Below are 16,430 nucleotides of genomic sequence, written 5' to 3'. Positions count from 1 at the left end.
CCTTGTGTTTGTTTTCTACAGCCCAGAGAAAGAATCTCCTGTTGACATGGAAGTCAGGTACAACTTTTTAAAAAACTAAAGGGAAGCTCCAGAGATTTGTTCCAACCCCAGCCATTCTGTGACTTGGTCAACATTTCTGCACTTAAAGAGTTTAATATTCCCCTTAGAAGACAAACAAGATGTCTCTGTATGCAGCTACTGCAAGACCTAAAACAAAAACAAACTGGTCACCCTTGAAGTTTAATAATGGCAGAAAGATTTCTTCCTGAATGAGCTAAAACAAAAACAAACTGGTCACCCTTGAAGTTTAATAATGGCAGAAAGATTTCTTCCTGGCAATACCAGAATTCTCCAATACTTTCCATTGGGCTGAAAATACAAGAAACATATTTTTTGCATGTGCAGTTACAATGCAGACCAGTACACATTTCTGTCATATCTGAAGAACATTTGGGTTTGAGTTGACTGATAGTAGAAGTTAATGAATTGTGCCAAATAATCAAGACAAAACTGTTGTCAGCAATCCCAAAACACACAGGAAAGGCTTTGCAATATATTGTTTCCTCCATCATAATCCTAACTCCATTGCATTTTAAGTGCATCTATTTTCTTTTAAAAATTGCCAACATCTCAGATTTTGTAGATTTATTAAGGCACTGAGATTCATATATGAGTGTCCCTTAACTAGTTGTGTTTGATCTTGGAGATCTACTGCACCTCCTGTACTTAACAAAATGAAATCTGAAAGTAGAGATGGATTAATAAGTTTAGGCAAACAATCTTCACAACAGAATGACTGAAGGAGTCAGGTTGAAGGGACCACAGGAGGTCATCTGGTCCAACCTCCCTGCTCAAGCAGGGACATCCCAGAGCACGTGGCACAGGATTGTGTCCAGATGGTTCTTGAGAATCTCCACTGAGGGAGACTCCACACCCTCTCTGGACAATCTGTTCCAGTGCTCAGCCACCCACACTGGAAAGAAGTGAATGTTGTTCCTTTTCACAGTGTTGTCTCTGGTTAATTAACCTGATTCATCATTAGTAAACAGGCTTGATTCTATATAAGACATAGTTCATAGTCTCCAGGGAGCTCAGGGAAGGTTTTCCCTATTTACTGCAAGGCTGATTTTTTCTGTCTGCACCTCTGTGATAATTAAGAGGCTGTGGTTAGTCTGTTGTGTTATCAGAGGGGAAACAAACACACTCCATTGCTGGAACACATGGTTATTTATGCATTCTGGGGACAGGAAGCAATCACTTCCACCCACAGAATAATCCCTGAAAGGCCTGTGTCTCCCAAACCATTGGTTTGCATTCAGTCCTAAAACTGTGAAACCTTATGGATATTCAAGGCAGACTTTCAGAGCAAGTCTTGCACACTCCATTGCAGAATATTTTGTTCTCTGGATTTTCAGCCACGTGTTGCTCACAGTTTCAGTCACAGTTTATTGATTCTCTTTACTGTGTGCAGCACTATGGACATGCAATAGATTTCATATAGGTGAAAAAGAAGCTTGCAAGCGCTTGCAGGCTTTTTTTTGAGATGTGATCAGTACTGATATGCCATTCTAGTGTCAGTTTGCAATTAGGATTTAGAGGAATTTACTAAATCTTCAGTCCATAATCAGTTTTGGCAAGCTCACTGCCTGTTGCCAAGTTCCTTGCAGTAATGAATTCTCACTGATGTCCTAAAAGCAGAATGTAATCCAAATGTGAGTGATATTCCCAGACATTGTGCTGGTTCTCAGCATGGAGGGCTTCACACTGGCAGGACCCCTCTCTTCACTCAACCAAAGAACACTTTCTGCAAAAGCTTTTTCCTCAAAACTTTACTGATATTTTTCAAAAAGTAAATTAGCAGTAACTTTTTGATCACATTGAGGATTAAGAGCTGTAAAGTCACAGTTTCAAGCAATCAAAAGGAGGGGAAGGAAATGCATCTTCATCTTGGAATGCTCAGAGCAATTTTTTTCTCCGTTATTAGGATGAAAATTCCATACAAATTGAAAAAGTGCTGCTTTCTTGAGGCAGACCTGAATGCTCTTGGAATTAGATTTTGGGGCTGCAGGCTGGCTGCCTAGGGGTTATTTTCTGTCTTTTTTTCCCCTTTTGTTTAGCTATTTCTGTTTCATTTTCCAGTGAAGAAAATGCATAAAGCAGAATGAAATTCTAGTGAACCATCATAAATTTCAACTTGGAAGCATGTTAGCAGAATAGTGGAATTGTGTGTTCTTTCAGGTCATCAACAAAAATTGGATCTTATCTTGGTTCCTAAACAAGCTTTGTAAAAGCCTGAAAAAAAAAAAATGAGTAGGGCAAGTGACCTTAACTTATAAAGAGAAATAAAATGTACTTTGTCAAGTCATGGTTTGAATTGCTTTCAGGTCCAACTAGAAATAGGTTGCCATAATGGCTCTCTAGCAGACAAAGGCCACATTTGGGTGAGAGGTCCTATCTTTTTATTGCATTAACTGATAGAGCTGGGAAGAAAACAAGTATGCTTTTAGGCATATGATCCATCTATCTACCTTTTCTGTAGAAAGGATGATACGCCAATGAGTTTTCCAAAAGTATCAGTTGCTCTGATAAAAGATGTTGCCTTTCTCCCAGCTCTGCCTTACTGGGATCCTTAATGCACCACAGACAACAAAGGCACAAATTCTCTATCAGGCAGAACCTTCCTTTAAAAAAAAAAAAATAATAATAATTTCTGTTAAGTAATATCTGCATGGTGAGTAAGATCATGTTGACTGTACCTGGTAAATTGTCCCTTCTGATGATACATTATGGGGACCATTTCATTGGGGGAAATTTTTGTCTTTGTTCTCTTTTCTTGCCTTTATAGGCATAGAAATTACTTATTCATTTGCTTTCTAACTCTAGTTCTCTTCTAAGAATGGGGGGGGAAATGGCAGAGGGGACTGCCTTTGTGCATGTGTGGAGTTGTTTGGATCTTTTTCAAACACTTTATCTTTCTAGAATGTCCCTCCTGAAATGTGCTGCCTAACCAGTGATCTGCTACACATTTAATTTTTTAATAATCTATCCAAACAGAACTGAGAGTCAGTCTTTGGTAATTTTCCTCCTGCCAACCACTCTGCTCAAGAGGCAGCTTTATTGAGCTGGACTCTGCAAATCCCACCTCACAGTAGGAGAAGAGGGAACAAAGTGGAATTCAGTTGGGTAAACAATTCCAGTATTCTGTTGGAAATTTATCATCTTATGTATTTCCATGATGGAAAAGCTATTGATGGTCCTAATGAAGGAAAGGGAAGCATTTTTGAAGACTAATTACTAGTTTCTTCATTTACAAGAAAATGGTTTCCAAAAGCAGCAGTTGCACTGGTAAGCTGAGAACTGTTGTGTTTGTTTTTTTCCCAGGAAAAGAGGTGCAGTAGCTTATGCATCCCAGAAGCCTTGGCTGCTCAATGCCACAGTGGAAGAGAATATCACATTTGAAAGCTCTTTTAACAAGCAGAGGTAACAGGTTCCAGCCCTGTGGTGTTTTACTCCCTTTTCCATAAATATTGGGGTTGTGTGGGTCACACATGGGGCCCCAAATCCCTGTAGGAACAAACCTACTGCATCTGCCTGAACATGAAAATCTCCCCCTTCGAGCACATTTTTCCTGAGTGACACAGGGGACAGGGTTTGTCTCACTTGAACTCAGGTGTACAAATGTTTCCATTTCCAAGGACCATGTTTGTTTAGCATGCAGTGTTCTCTCACATGATTGACTAATTTGCCTCTCCTGGAAGGCTATCACCTGTTTGGGAGTGGGAATATTGTTTGTAAAGAATAGTGGGCTGCCTTTTTATTCAGTAAAAATGCCCAACAGACATTGGAAAATATTTAGAAATCAGTTGCTGGTATTCCATTCCCCCACCCTTAAAAGAAGTGGTTGATTATGTATTTGCATCCTACACTCTTTTTTTTTTTTTTTTTTCTGTCGTCCTTGGATATCGAAACAAGAAACAAAGGCCCTGGGTGTGAGAAACAGCTGCTAAAAATAGCAGTATACCTTGAAAGAAGTTATGTTTGTTTTTCCTAGGTTTAACTATTTAACATTTTTATTTGGGAAGCTGACATAAGATCCTTTTTCTGTGCTGAAATATTACTTACTTGCCTGTGATTGAAAGAGATCCCATTAGAACAATTAGTGGCTAACAAATATGTTTTCCACTGTGTGATTTTTTCCAGCTGGTTAATTTTTGTTCCTCTGCAGGTAGGAAATATGCTTCTCCAGCAGTATCTGTGTGGATTTTGTTGCCTTTTTTGTTTCCACAGGTACAAAGCAGTAATTGATGCTTGTTCCCTCCAGCCTGATATTGACATTCTGCCTCATGGAGACCAAACCCAGATTGGAGAGAGGGTCAGTAAACAGCTACAGGCTTCTATTTTTGGTTTAAATATATAGAGGGGGGTTTATTATTTTGTTGGTTCTTAAAATCTTACAGGTTATTTGGCAACAAAGGTAATCTTTTAGTTAAGTGTATGTTTGGGTCATTAGTCTGAAAGCTCATTGCTCAGTGAACATGGTAACACTGTCATTTATGTGAGGTGCAATGATTTAAATGTGCTGCTATCAGAATGTTTGACTATTCTGCAGCTGCTATTGCAGATATCCTGACTTAACAGGATATTTTTTGGTTTCTTTAGAAGTAACAGAAAAATAAATAATAATACATAGATTTTTTTTTAAAGCTGTTTCATTTATAGAAGGGCAGGTGTTTAATCAATGGCTTTATCACATCAGGAAAGATTAGGGAGTGATGAGAAAGGAAACAGAAGTCACAATTTGTAAACAATTTACTCTAGCATATACTGGCACTGGTACAAACAAAAGAACCCCGAAAATGTCCCCTAAAACACCACAAGGATACATTACAAGCCCACACATTGGAAAAATTTCTCATGTTTCCCTGCCTAGAAAAATCTTGTGTGGATAATCCAATCAGAATAAGGACTCTGACTATTCAGTTGATGTATTCTTTAACTGTCTGATTGTTTCTCTCCTGCTTATCTCCAGGGTATTAATCTGTCTGGAGGGCAGCGCCAGCGGATCAGCGTGGCACGAGCACTTTACCAGCAGACAAATGTTGTGTTTCTGGTGAGCAGTGCCCTTCTGTTTATGCTCCATGCAGAAGAAGGAGCTGCTTTTCCATTTAGAGTATTTCATGGGTCACACACTGAACATTGTGTTTCGCTGAGCTGAGCCAAATGTGCACTGTGTGTTTTAAATCTCTTGTCAGCTCGCCTGCAGGTAGGAAGCATTTTGTAAATGCTGCAGACAGGTAGGTATTGCACATTGAAATGCTGATGCTTATCCTCTCAGTATATTGAAATTTCAATTTGACCCTTGCTTTTATTTTTGGGTCTTGGAAATGTAATAGTTTCAACTGTATTCATGAAATTCCTAAGCTGTCTCAGGCCTAAAATTAATGTTGCCTCATGTCTGGGGTGATTCCTTTCTGCAGCAAACTAAGCTGCTTTTGCACCCTGAACTGCCTGTTGTATATCCTCTCCCAGCTTCAGCAATGGAAAGAGAGTGACAGCAGGTTCTAACACCTTCACAGATGGTAAAACAGATGCATCCTATGCACTCACTTGTAGTGAGCTTGCTGGCTTTTCAGTTTAGGACTTCCTTCTTGAGCTCTGTTTTCTAGAAGACTTGAATCCAGCTGTTATGGCAGTGAGACATAAATCATGTAGGATTAAAAAAGCTGTGCACGTTAGATGTCATCCCTAAAAGAAAGGGAGGCTATTTAGATATTTCTCTGTAATTAAGCTGATCAGTCTGTGCTTGCTTCATGTGTAGGGCATTTCCAGGCAAAGATCAGAGTGCAGGAGAGTAGGAAACAATTGGGTCAGGGGCTGCAAATCAGCTGATCCACTATTGGTCTCTAACTTGGTTTTGCCTTTTTTGTCCTTCTGTGAAGAACACTCAATCGACTCCTAATAGCAGCAGGTTCTCTTATGGTTTGGCAATGGAAAAACACCTACAAATAAACTTTATTTCCAGTATTAATATTTAGAAAATAATCGGGAATCCTAGATGTTAGTATTGGCAAACCCTCAGTTCTTTTAAGGCTGGTTCTATAAAGAAATACCTGTGAAACTTCACTCTCACAAGTACAAATGTCATGTGGCTGATGTTTAGGTCTGTGCCAGTTCACAAGAGAGCAGCAGCAGCAGAGTTCACAACATCCTTGCTCAGCGAGCACAGTGCACACACAATTTTGAGAGAAAATTCTGGATCATGAAGTTACTGCGTTTCAAAAGCACTTCCTATGTGCTTTATGTTGTGATGCTCTGATTTAATAAACTAAGTGAATCTAAGTGGTCATATTTATCTTACTGCTAATTTCAGATATTTTTGATTTCTAATGAAGCCTGGGTTTAGTGTAATATTACAGTATGAAATAGTAACACTAAGTAAATCCTACAGCCAGTATCACTATTGCAAGCAGAAATAGCAAATCAAATCACAAGGTTTGTGCTTCCATATATATAGGATTAGGTAGACAAGTTTCCCAAAAGATGGTACAGATTAATTTATGCCTAAATGAATTGCATAGAATTGATTGATTCAATAAGATAATGTAGGTCTCATATCAAACATCCGAGCTGCCAGCAAAACAATCAATATTGCTTCTTTTGTGATTTTTTGGTGATTCTTTGTTAATAGAATTTTGATTTATGAAAAAAAAACCAAAAACAAGAAACAAACCAACAGCTGAAGGCAGTGATGTTCAAGGGAAACAGAAATATGTTCATTGTCCCTATCCCTGGAGCAGTAATGCAATATCTGACACAGACCCACACTGGGACATTTTCTGGAGCCTGATAGAAGCCATGCTCTCCAGCTGTGTGGGCCATGAACACATCTGGAGAGAGGAGCAGGTCCCAGAAAACCCTACAGAATTGTAGAATTGACACAGCTGGTGTTACTCAGTGCTGTCTGCAAAAACATAGTTCAAGGTTTGGTATTTTGTAAATTATGAAAACTGCTCCTCATAATTTTGATCGGATGGCCTCTTTTGTGTGTCTGTGTTGATCTACCTGGCTTTACTGATATTAAAACCTGTCAGTTTCCTTGGATCCCACAAGTTCTGGCTCCAAAAGCTGACCCCTTATCCTCATGACAGGATGATCCTTTTTCTGCCCTGGATATCCACCTGAGTGACCATCTCATGCAAGAAGGGATCCTGAAGATGCTGCGGGAGGACAAGCGCACCGTTGTGCTGGTGACTCACAAGCTGCAGTACTTGCCCCACGCTGACTGGGTAAGAAACCTCTTCTCAATTTTCTGTGGAGGCAAAAACATGGCAGGAACATGTCTTGCTGCAAACAGTGCTTTCACTTTGTCTCTCCACCAAGTAATAGTTCAGTGAGGAGATATGTAATAAAGATCTTTTGAAAATCAGCCAGTTAGGGAAGCCATAATTTTGAGATTCCCATCTTGGAACACCTAAATTTTCTTAGAGCTGCTACTTAATACTCTTATGAAAGCAGGTTGCATTTAAAATATATTGAATATCCCAAAACACTTGTTATATTGGAAAATTTTGGCTACTTTTTTGGTCTCAAAACAGTGAAATGTTTGAGTAACACCTTTGCCTGTGCTGGGATCTTACTAGGAATTTGTGCTATCACAGGAAAAGTTTAATTTATGCAAGGTGGATGTTGAGAAATATGGAAATATAAGGAAAAAACCCAGTGTTTCCCTATGGTTAGTACTGGGATATTAAGTATATACTAGTACATTAAGAACATCTTTGCCTTTTGTGTGTGGGCAAGATTTTAAGAAATGTGTAGTATTTGATTGTTCTTTTAGGTTTCTTTTTTATATCTTCTATTTTAAAGGGGAAGAAAATGGAGGTGTGCTTTCTATACCAGTTTTTAATTGGAAATGTCAAAGATGAGGAGGGAATTTTTTAGGGGTTTGGATTCTTTCTTTTTTAATTCATTGGTTCCCATTGGCCTTGCACTTATTCCTGCAGTTTTCCAGCCTCCCAGGTCCCCTGGCCCATGGTGATTGATGACTGCAGTTATACCTCCTAGCAGGACTTTTCTCTTTGACATCTTGCACAGGCTATAGCAGCAGTTTCCTGATCTCAAGAAATAATCATATTGCAGCTGCTTCCTGAGCTTCATGCTGGCTTGGTATAAAGTTGCAGATAGACATTCATCTTGTTCTGATCAGGGTTTTGGTGGGCAGCAATTGTTATTTATGGTCTCTGCTGTGACCTTGTCCCTCAGTTGTTTGTTTACCTTTAGAGTTACCACTGTTCTCAACACAGTCCTGGTTTTCAAATTAGTGTTTCTTGGGGTTCAGGAATTTTCTGCCTTCTTCCCCTCCCTATGAGTCCATCTCAACTTCTTTTTTTATTGTTATATATCTGCATTTTTTTTAAAGGCTATGCCTGTGCATCAGTGTAATTGTTTTAATTTTCTTTGTGAATGTAAGACCCATTTCTACATCTTAGTGTTTTAAAATATGTATGAAAATTGCTTTTTTTTAATTATCTTCCAGATGTGTGATTTTTTTTTAATGAAATACACTGTTTCAAACAGTAGCACAGGAAGGATTTGTATAAACTTTATAATAAAAAAGATCTATTACAAAATAATTCAGGTTTTTTCCCTAAGTGTAGGTTTCATTAATCCTTAGCAATTCTTACCCAATGGAGTGAAGAGGGAATATTTATTTTATTAAGAAATTTTAAATAAAAGTACAGTTTGAAGTTTATGTCATTTTCCCCCTAAATATTTTCAACAAAGCCCTCAGAAGTATTCAAGGTCCAGCCTAGCTGCAGGTTTCCTGAAGAAATTGATCACAAAAAGATCCTTGTTTTCTTTATTTTTACCTTCTCTCTGGTGCAAATTCATAGCAATAATTGAAAGTAAATTCTTATCAGTAAATGAAATAGTTTATTTCCCCACTCCCTGCCTGTGGAAATTTCTGAGTTTCCAGGGAGAGAGAAAAATAAACAGTGCATTAACTCTTTTGTAATGATGAGGGCTTGCAATCTGCATGCCTCATTTTCCAGTTATCCCTGTCAGATCCAGAGTGGTGGTAGTTCCATTGTGTGTAACATAGCTACACTGACACAAACTGGAAACTGCTCCCTGCAGACTGCCTTGCACAGATATTTTTTCTTTTCCAAACTGTGCCTGCTATTTTATGCTCTTAAGCTTTGGGGATTCAAATTGCCTAGCTCTTCCTTATCAGTCCATGGTATCAGAGAAGGAGCCAGCATGCTCATATCTAATTGCCTGAATGAGGGCAAAACCTCCTGCACTCAATGTCTTGCTAAAAGCTTTTTCCTTTTAGGAGGTAAGAGAACTCTAAACTCTTATCTTGCTAATGACTGGTATTTAGGAAGAGATCTGCCGACAGGGATCCCATTCCTCTTTCTTCAAAGCAGCCTTTTCTGAAAACATGGAGTGCAGGAAGTTTCTGGGTTTTCAGCATCTTGAATGAAGGGGATGGAGCCAAGAGATAATGCCACTGTCTTTTTAGAAGATAGATTTGTTTGTGGAAATATTATTTATTTAAGAAAAGAGAAAATCCTGTCAAAGCACAGACACGTAGCTTTAAAATAAATAGACATACCTGGCTATTTATCTCAGCACTTGTGTTTCTGACTTTTCAGATAATTGCAATGAAAGATGGGAACATCCAGAGAGAAGGAACACTCAAGGACATTCAGAAATCAGAGACTGAGCTCTTTGAACACTGGAAGACATTAATGAATCGACAAGACCAAGAGCTGGAGAAGGTTTTTGATGGGCAGGGCAATCAATATGTGCAAGAAAATGTTGTCCTTTTTTTTTTTTTTTTTTTTTTTTTGCCTTTGTTTGAAAGGTTTAACAAGAATTGACATGCTGTGTGTGATGTCTAACTGAATATGAATGTAGTATTGGTGTTACCAATATTGTTTATCTCAAGATAAATTCCTTCATCTGGACATGTCATATTTCCTTGATACTGTTCTAATCCATTCTTGATAGGAAGCCCTATCAAAATATTGTCACCTAAGGAATATAAATATGGCCATTTTAGAAAAAGCTTTGCTAATATTGACAGCTGGTTTTATAGATATGCTTGAATTTACTCATTGCCTTGGTTGGAAACTTTGCAGATATGCCTGTATCAAGTTCCCTAAATGATGAAGATGTTTTGTCTTTCATACTTATAACACAAGAAGAATGAGATATTAATCTTAGATTTTATTAATTCAGGATAACTTTCCAAGTTAAGATTCTAGGAGGATTGGGATTGACAACCTGAAATGAATGTTAGCTATTTAATTTATGTCCTTTGGTTTTATACAGAGGTAGAAAATCAATCACTTACGGCTGCCTGCTGTGAGATTCCCACTTCTATTTTTTACTGAATTTTATCACAAGTATCAATTTTTTTGTATTAGTTCTCTGGTGAAAAACACATGAGCTGTGCCTTTTTCAGGAAACAACTATTGAGGAAAACCCTGTTTTGGAAAGAACAAACCTCCGGAGGACGATGTATTCCCGGGAAGCATTGCTGAAAGATGATGAAGAGGATGAAGGTAAAGGGCACCCTTTGAGCCCACTGCCAGTGCATCACTGTTTCACTGCTAAGTGATATTAGAATGAATTAACACCATTCAAACTGGCAGGAGATCAAAACGTTTTTCATGTGGGTTATGATTTATAGGAGTGCTTGTTTCCATTGCTTTGACCTCTGGACCAGAGTGATTGCAGGCAGTCACAAGTCATCTCTTCCTCCAGACTTCTGAGGTTTTTTCTTATATGCAAATATGATTTAATAATAAATGAAGAATAGTATTAAACAATATGCTAGGTGAACTTCACCTGTCAATAGCTATACATATTTGCTGAAGGTTTTACAAAGGAAAAAGATTGCCATTGATTTTTATCCAGCCAGTGCTTTCACATTGCAAAAACGTGGTTGAAGAAATTGATCACCAAGTGCTGAGGGATTTTGCATCTTTTTAGTGTGCAATACTATTAAGTTTAGCAGGTTAATACATGCAGTTCTGAGCAGATGCTTTAGTCTTAAAGCCACCCTTTATCCTGGATGGGAGGACCTGGTTTGTAGCTACCACCTGCCAGTCCCTTGGATACACATCTCAGCATGGCTGTCCTTTTTTCTCGCACCTTGCAGAAGAAGTAACAGAGAGTGATGACGAAGACAACCTGTCTTCAGTGCTGCATCAGAGAGCCAAGATGCCCTGGAGAGCCTGTGGCAAGTACCTGAGTGCAGCAGGGATCCTCCTGCTGCCCCTGCTGCTCCTGTCCCAGCTGCTGAAGCACACGGTGATGGTGGCCATTGACTACTGCCTGGCGCTCTGGACCGAGCATGCCATTTCTATCAAGATAGAGCCCGAGACAAAAAACTGCTCCCAGTGCATGGTAGGCACTGCCTTCTTCACCTTCCTCTTATGATTTCACTGGGGGTGTTCTTCTGCTGTCAACCTCTGCTCCAAGATTTGTATGCAATGTGTTATTTTTCTATAAAAGAACCACACCAGAGTATTTTGAAGCTCAGTACATTTTTGCATACACGGCGCAGTAAAATGAAGTTAAGTTTGGTGTGTTCTTCTCCTTTTCTTAGATTTATTGTATATTGATATATAGTGTGTTGATAAATTGTATTTTTAAGCCTGGGTTTCTAAACTAGTTTTGATATCAGAGTTCTTTTTTATTTTCCCTGCACTGTTGCATTCTCACAGCAACCATTTTATGGCTTTTTAGGGTATTCTGTGATTTAAAATTTCTGATTTATGGCTCATTTTCATGCAAACACTTCCCTTTCCAAAGGATAATAAATCATGATTTAAGATGGGTGAAAATCATGGACAGTTTAATTTAGGGAGCAAAAAGGATATGCTCTCACATTTTCTCACTTTTGTGCTTCTGTGTTTACAATAATATTTTAAATGTGAATATTTGTGTTGCTCTTTGTTTCTTAGGAATTTGACCATTCTCAATATTCAAAAGTTTTCAGCATTCTTTGCTGCCTTGGCATCGTGTTATGTCTTGTCACATCAATAGCAGTGGAGTGGACTGGCTTGAAAGTCACCAAAAAGCTACACTCTTCTTTACTAAATAAAATTATTTTGGCTCCAATGAGGTATTTCTTTGATTGTAATAGAAGTTTTATTACAGTAATTTTGTCTTTTTTACTTCAAGACAGTCTCCTAAATGCAGTTTTTACTAAGAAATGATTGTGCCTTGCATTGCAAAAATTTTAAGATATCATTGAAAAATGACCAGGTGTCAAGTTTCTGAGTAGGGTTTGAAAATGGTACCCAGGCTGCTGGAGTTCCTAGACAGAAGTCAAATGCCTCCTGCCTGACTGTGACTTCAGAGATTTACTTCCTTGCATGTTTAATTTCTCTTGGCAAATTTTAATTAGGGAGAAAACATAATTATTGATCAATATGTGGTACAGATAATTCATAGCATGCTTCATCATCTTAATCACTGGAGATATTTAATGTCAGGCAGTGATTGTGCAAGTCTAGGAAAGGTAATGAGCTTAGACAAGTGTCATTAGAGGCATCATTAGAGTATACTGGGATGTACTTTGTTCCAGCAGAAGCCTTGGTTGTCCTCTGTAAGTTTTTTTTCCTGTGCATGGAAGGAAAGGTGAAGCTTGATTCAAACCTGCAGCTCTAGCAAAAAAAACCTTCTTATTTTTAAGCTAACTATATTTGACCCAAAGAACATGGAAAAATTCACATTCATGAAAAACCCTAGACTTTTTTTTTAGATTTTTTCCAGGATAAAATTAGACTTCAGGTTCCACATGAGTTATGGAACAGCTAATAGTTGCAGACCAATAATATAGTGCATTTTGCATATCCAAATGTCTTTTAGTATATTATTCCAACAGTAGTTGTTCCAATTTTCTGTTCCCAGAAATATGCAAGATTTTGCCATTTAACTTCTTTTGAATTTTTCCTGAATTGAAGTGGCTTCAAATTAAAATCTGAAAGGATTTTTTCAAGTGCAATCATGTGATGTCCATGGCTTAGGCAGTAGAGGGAGCTGAGGACATGCTGGCAGTTGTAGGGTTCTAAGTGGTTGGAGGTTCGTGCTTGTGGTTGTAAATTCAAAACATTTCCATTTAATTGGGAAGCCATAGGTACTGGGCAAAACGAGAAATTTTACTATGGCTGTCAATTTATTTGCTTGTTTCTGTGATGTAGTAACTATTTTAGATAAGACAAAATAACACAAATCAGTTCTAATATCAGTATTGTAAACTTTTCCATTCCTTGCACCATTTTAGGTTTTTTGAAACAACCCCTCTGGGAAGTATATTGAACAGATTTTCAGCTGACTGCAATACCATCGACCAGGTACTGCTTAAATATTTTTGAGCTCTCAAGTTGAAAAAGTGGGGTTTCATTTTTTACAGACTTATCTAGGTGCAGCTTACAGATGAACTATAATTTTGACTGTATCAGTTTGCATCATGATTTCCTTGGTTCTGTATGAGTTCATCATCTTACATGCACATTGAAAAAACATTTATTTTGCTAAGATGTCCTCTATGGAAAAGGGAAGCAAAATAAGATCAATAGTGATATCCCTAAATTAAAGAGTATCTACTTTTTTTGTAAGTGAGTTAACATATTCATTTGAGGAAATTAAATGAGAAAAAAGCAAATGCTATTGCTCAGAAAAGAAATGCCTGAAATTCAAATTACTATTACTTACCCCAGACTGCATTGCCAGGATTTATGCAGATGCTAAAATCATCTACTGCATCCCGTCTGTAATCCTCTGACATGAGGATTGTGCTCCACAATGCAGATGTGAAGCAGCCTCACAGAAATCCTTTCAGATATCCCCAAACCCAGTGGTAAATTCGAGAGCAGACCTGTATGCTTCAAATGCACAAGGAATAAAATTTTTGAGGAAGCAGGAGAAAGGAAAAGGAAGTAGTGTTTTAGGCTTGGCATGTTAAAAGGAAGTAGTGTTTGAAGCTTGGCATGTTATGGAAGAGTCTGTGTGCTTTTTTCTTCTCTGCACAGCACATTCCAGCTACCCTGGAGTGCTTGAGCCGCTCCACCTTGCTGTGTGTGTCTGCCCTTGCTGTGATCTCCTACGTCACGCCCATGTTCCTCATTGCCCTGGTGCCCCTGGCCATCATGTGCTACTTCATCCAGAAATACTTCCGAGTCGCCTCCCGGTAAGGGCACCACCATCCCATCCTGGCACTGGGGACAGCTCCTGCAGTGCAGGGGAGCTGCATCTTTAAATTTGGTCTTGTCAAGGCTGTGGCACTGTCTGCAAGTGGGACAAATCCAGTGCAGTGGAAATGTGTCATTTTACAAGTGCCTTTGTCGGCAGCTCTTGGAGCAGAACTTGTGTGATGAAGCAGACTCTGCATGAGCAGGGTGTTTGTGCATGATCAAAGGTTTTTGGAGTTCACAGGACACAAAAAAGCCCAACTGGATTCTGTCCTCCCTTAAGGGCTGTGTGCTGGGTGCATGCAAGAAAATGTGGACAGGGAAACTGAAGTCTGCCTGTGCAGGTGAAAGTGGAAGTCTGTTAAGTCAAGGGAAGGCTGCAGAATGCAGCATAACCATGGTGGTACTGCTAGCTATTAAGGATCCAGTGTGCATGAGCCTCCTGTCCTGTTCTGGGTGCCTTCTAGTTTGTAAAACATGAAAATTTTAATTGTGTCTGAGACCTTACTCCTTCTAAGATGATAGTTTCCCTCTTGTGAAATGTTTGCAACAATGCAAAAATATGCATATCCCCTCATCTATGCACAGATTGAGAGGGAGTCTGCAACCAATTTGCTTCCTGCTGGAAGAAACTGAGACTAAATAGATTTCACCCTACATGTGCTTTTACTGATATGAGGACTAAATATGACATTGAGAAATGCAACTTAATAATGAGTGCAGACTCTCATTTACTGAGTTTGAGATACTGTTGGCTCAGTGGTTGTGCTGTTATCTGGGGGTGCACTTAGTCTTCTGCTTAACTTGAATTCCTATTTGCAGCATTCCATTAAGTTGATATTCAGTACAGAGACAGAATGGTATTTAAATCAATTAAAAATTGAGTACAAGAAAAAGCAATGTAGGAGAAAGGAGGGAAGGCAGTGAAGGGAAAATACCCATTCAGAACTCCAGCTAGTTAAATGTTAGAAGAAAAATCCTGCTGGGGAATTCATTCCCCTGCAGCACTGCTTGCAATCTGTCTGAACCTTATGTATTTGACTATTGTGATGCTATTCCTTTTCACTCCCTGGGCCTGATTCAAGAGAGTAACTGTACAACAAACCTGTTTTTTTACTAAATTCTTTTCCTAACCCTCTCCAGGGACCTGCAGCAGCTGGATGACAGCACTCAGCTACCATTACTCTCCCATTTTTCAGAGACTGTTGAAGGTCTTACCACCATCCGAGCCTTCAGGTACAGATTTTTTTTTAAGAAACATAGATATTCCAAAGTGAGGTAATGTTATGTCTTTAACTGTTCTGCCTGGAAAATCCAGGCAAGGGGGGATGTCAACCACTGAAGAATTTTAAGCATTTTATATGGAGAGGAGTCACTGTAAAAAGAACAAGCACGTGTGGGTCATCTGCACTGTGGTTGCTGTCCAGACACTTGCATGCAGCCTGAAAAAAAGAACTTGAGGGCAAATGTGATTTAAGAAGCTAAATTAGCCTGCAATTACCACAGCCTGTGGTGTGGCAGACGATGGGCTTGGACAGTTTCCATGGCATATGCACCAGCTTGGTACAGACTAATCTGTGTCCATGTCCTGGGCAGATGAGCTGTGTGTGCTGCTGACTTCAGAGGCTACAGCAGCACTCTACATTGTTTTTCAGGTTACTAGCTGAAAATGTGGGTGTTTACACTGATTTTGGAAATACACAAGCTGGAGACAAAGTATTTTCTTGCCTGTTTTGGTCTGTTTTTCCGTCCCCATAAGCTCCCAGGAGGGCAGCCCAGGAATACCTGATAACGTGCCTGGGTTCTGTGGGTGTGTTAGAAAACTGGCAGTCATGCTGATACCTCAGAGGTACCAATAAAAAACCACTGCTGAGCTTACCAGCTGCTTTCCCTGAACCAGGGCTATTCTTGTCTTTTCCCAGTTGACTCAAACATGGTCAACTTTTCCGCTAGATTCTCATCTAGATGATGTCTACATAGTTTGTCAGTTAATTATTACTGTTACCCTTCTATCCTTGAAACAGTAGGGTTTATTTATTCTTCCCAACATATAATTGTGATTTTGTAATAGAAGGAATGCACAAAGGTAGCTTGAACTATTTTCAATAGGTTATAAATAGATCAAAGAAAGAGCAACGAAATTAAGAGTTTGTTACTTTTGGACTGAAGGTAGCTTACCTAAGAGTGGTAGAGCAGCTTAATGTTTTCAATTAATTA

General features: G+C 38.9%; 1 protein-coding gene across 3 annotated transcripts in view; it reads left to right on the top strand.

The window, feature by feature from the left end:
• ABCC8 (ATP binding cassette subfamily C member 8) overlaps positions 1 to 16,430 on the top strand; it is a 73,298-nt gene that overhangs the window by 42,583 nt on the left and 14,285 nt on the right. For all 3 annotated transcript variants that reach the window (XM_059848959.1, XM_059848958.1, XM_059848960.1), the window contains 12 exons: positions 22 to 57; positions 3,382 to 3,480; positions 4,288 to 4,372; positions 5,030 to 5,110; positions 7,149 to 7,286; positions 9,660 to 9,785; positions 10,475 to 10,574; positions 11,174 to 11,421; positions 11,982 to 12,142; positions 13,307 to 13,376; positions 14,055 to 14,212; positions 15,357 to 15,449. In XM_059848959.1, the coding sequence (XP_059704942.1) occupies positions 22 to 57; positions 3,382 to 3,480; positions 4,288 to 4,372; positions 5,030 to 5,110; positions 7,149 to 7,286; positions 9,660 to 9,785; positions 10,475 to 10,574; positions 11,174 to 11,421; positions 11,982 to 12,142; positions 13,307 to 13,376; positions 14,055 to 14,212; positions 15,357 to 15,449 (1,395 nt within the window). The remainder of the gene's footprint in view (positions 1 to 21; positions 58 to 3,381; positions 3,481 to 4,287; positions 4,373 to 5,029; positions 5,111 to 7,148; positions 7,287 to 9,659; positions 9,786 to 10,474; positions 10,575 to 11,173; positions 11,422 to 11,981; positions 12,143 to 13,306; positions 13,377 to 14,054; positions 14,213 to 15,356; positions 15,450 to 16,430) is intronic.

This window comes from Haemorhous mexicanus, chromosome 6 (genome assembly GCF_027477595.1).
Source record: "Haemorhous mexicanus isolate bHaeMex1 chromosome 6, bHaeMex1.pri, whole genome shotgun sequence".
Taxonomy (NCBI): domain Eukaryota; kingdom Metazoa; phylum Chordata; class Aves; order Passeriformes; family Fringillidae; genus Haemorhous; species Haemorhous mexicanus.
The sequence above is the reverse complement of the archived record's forward strand: the minus strand, read 5'-3'. Positions and strand labels throughout refer to the sequence as shown.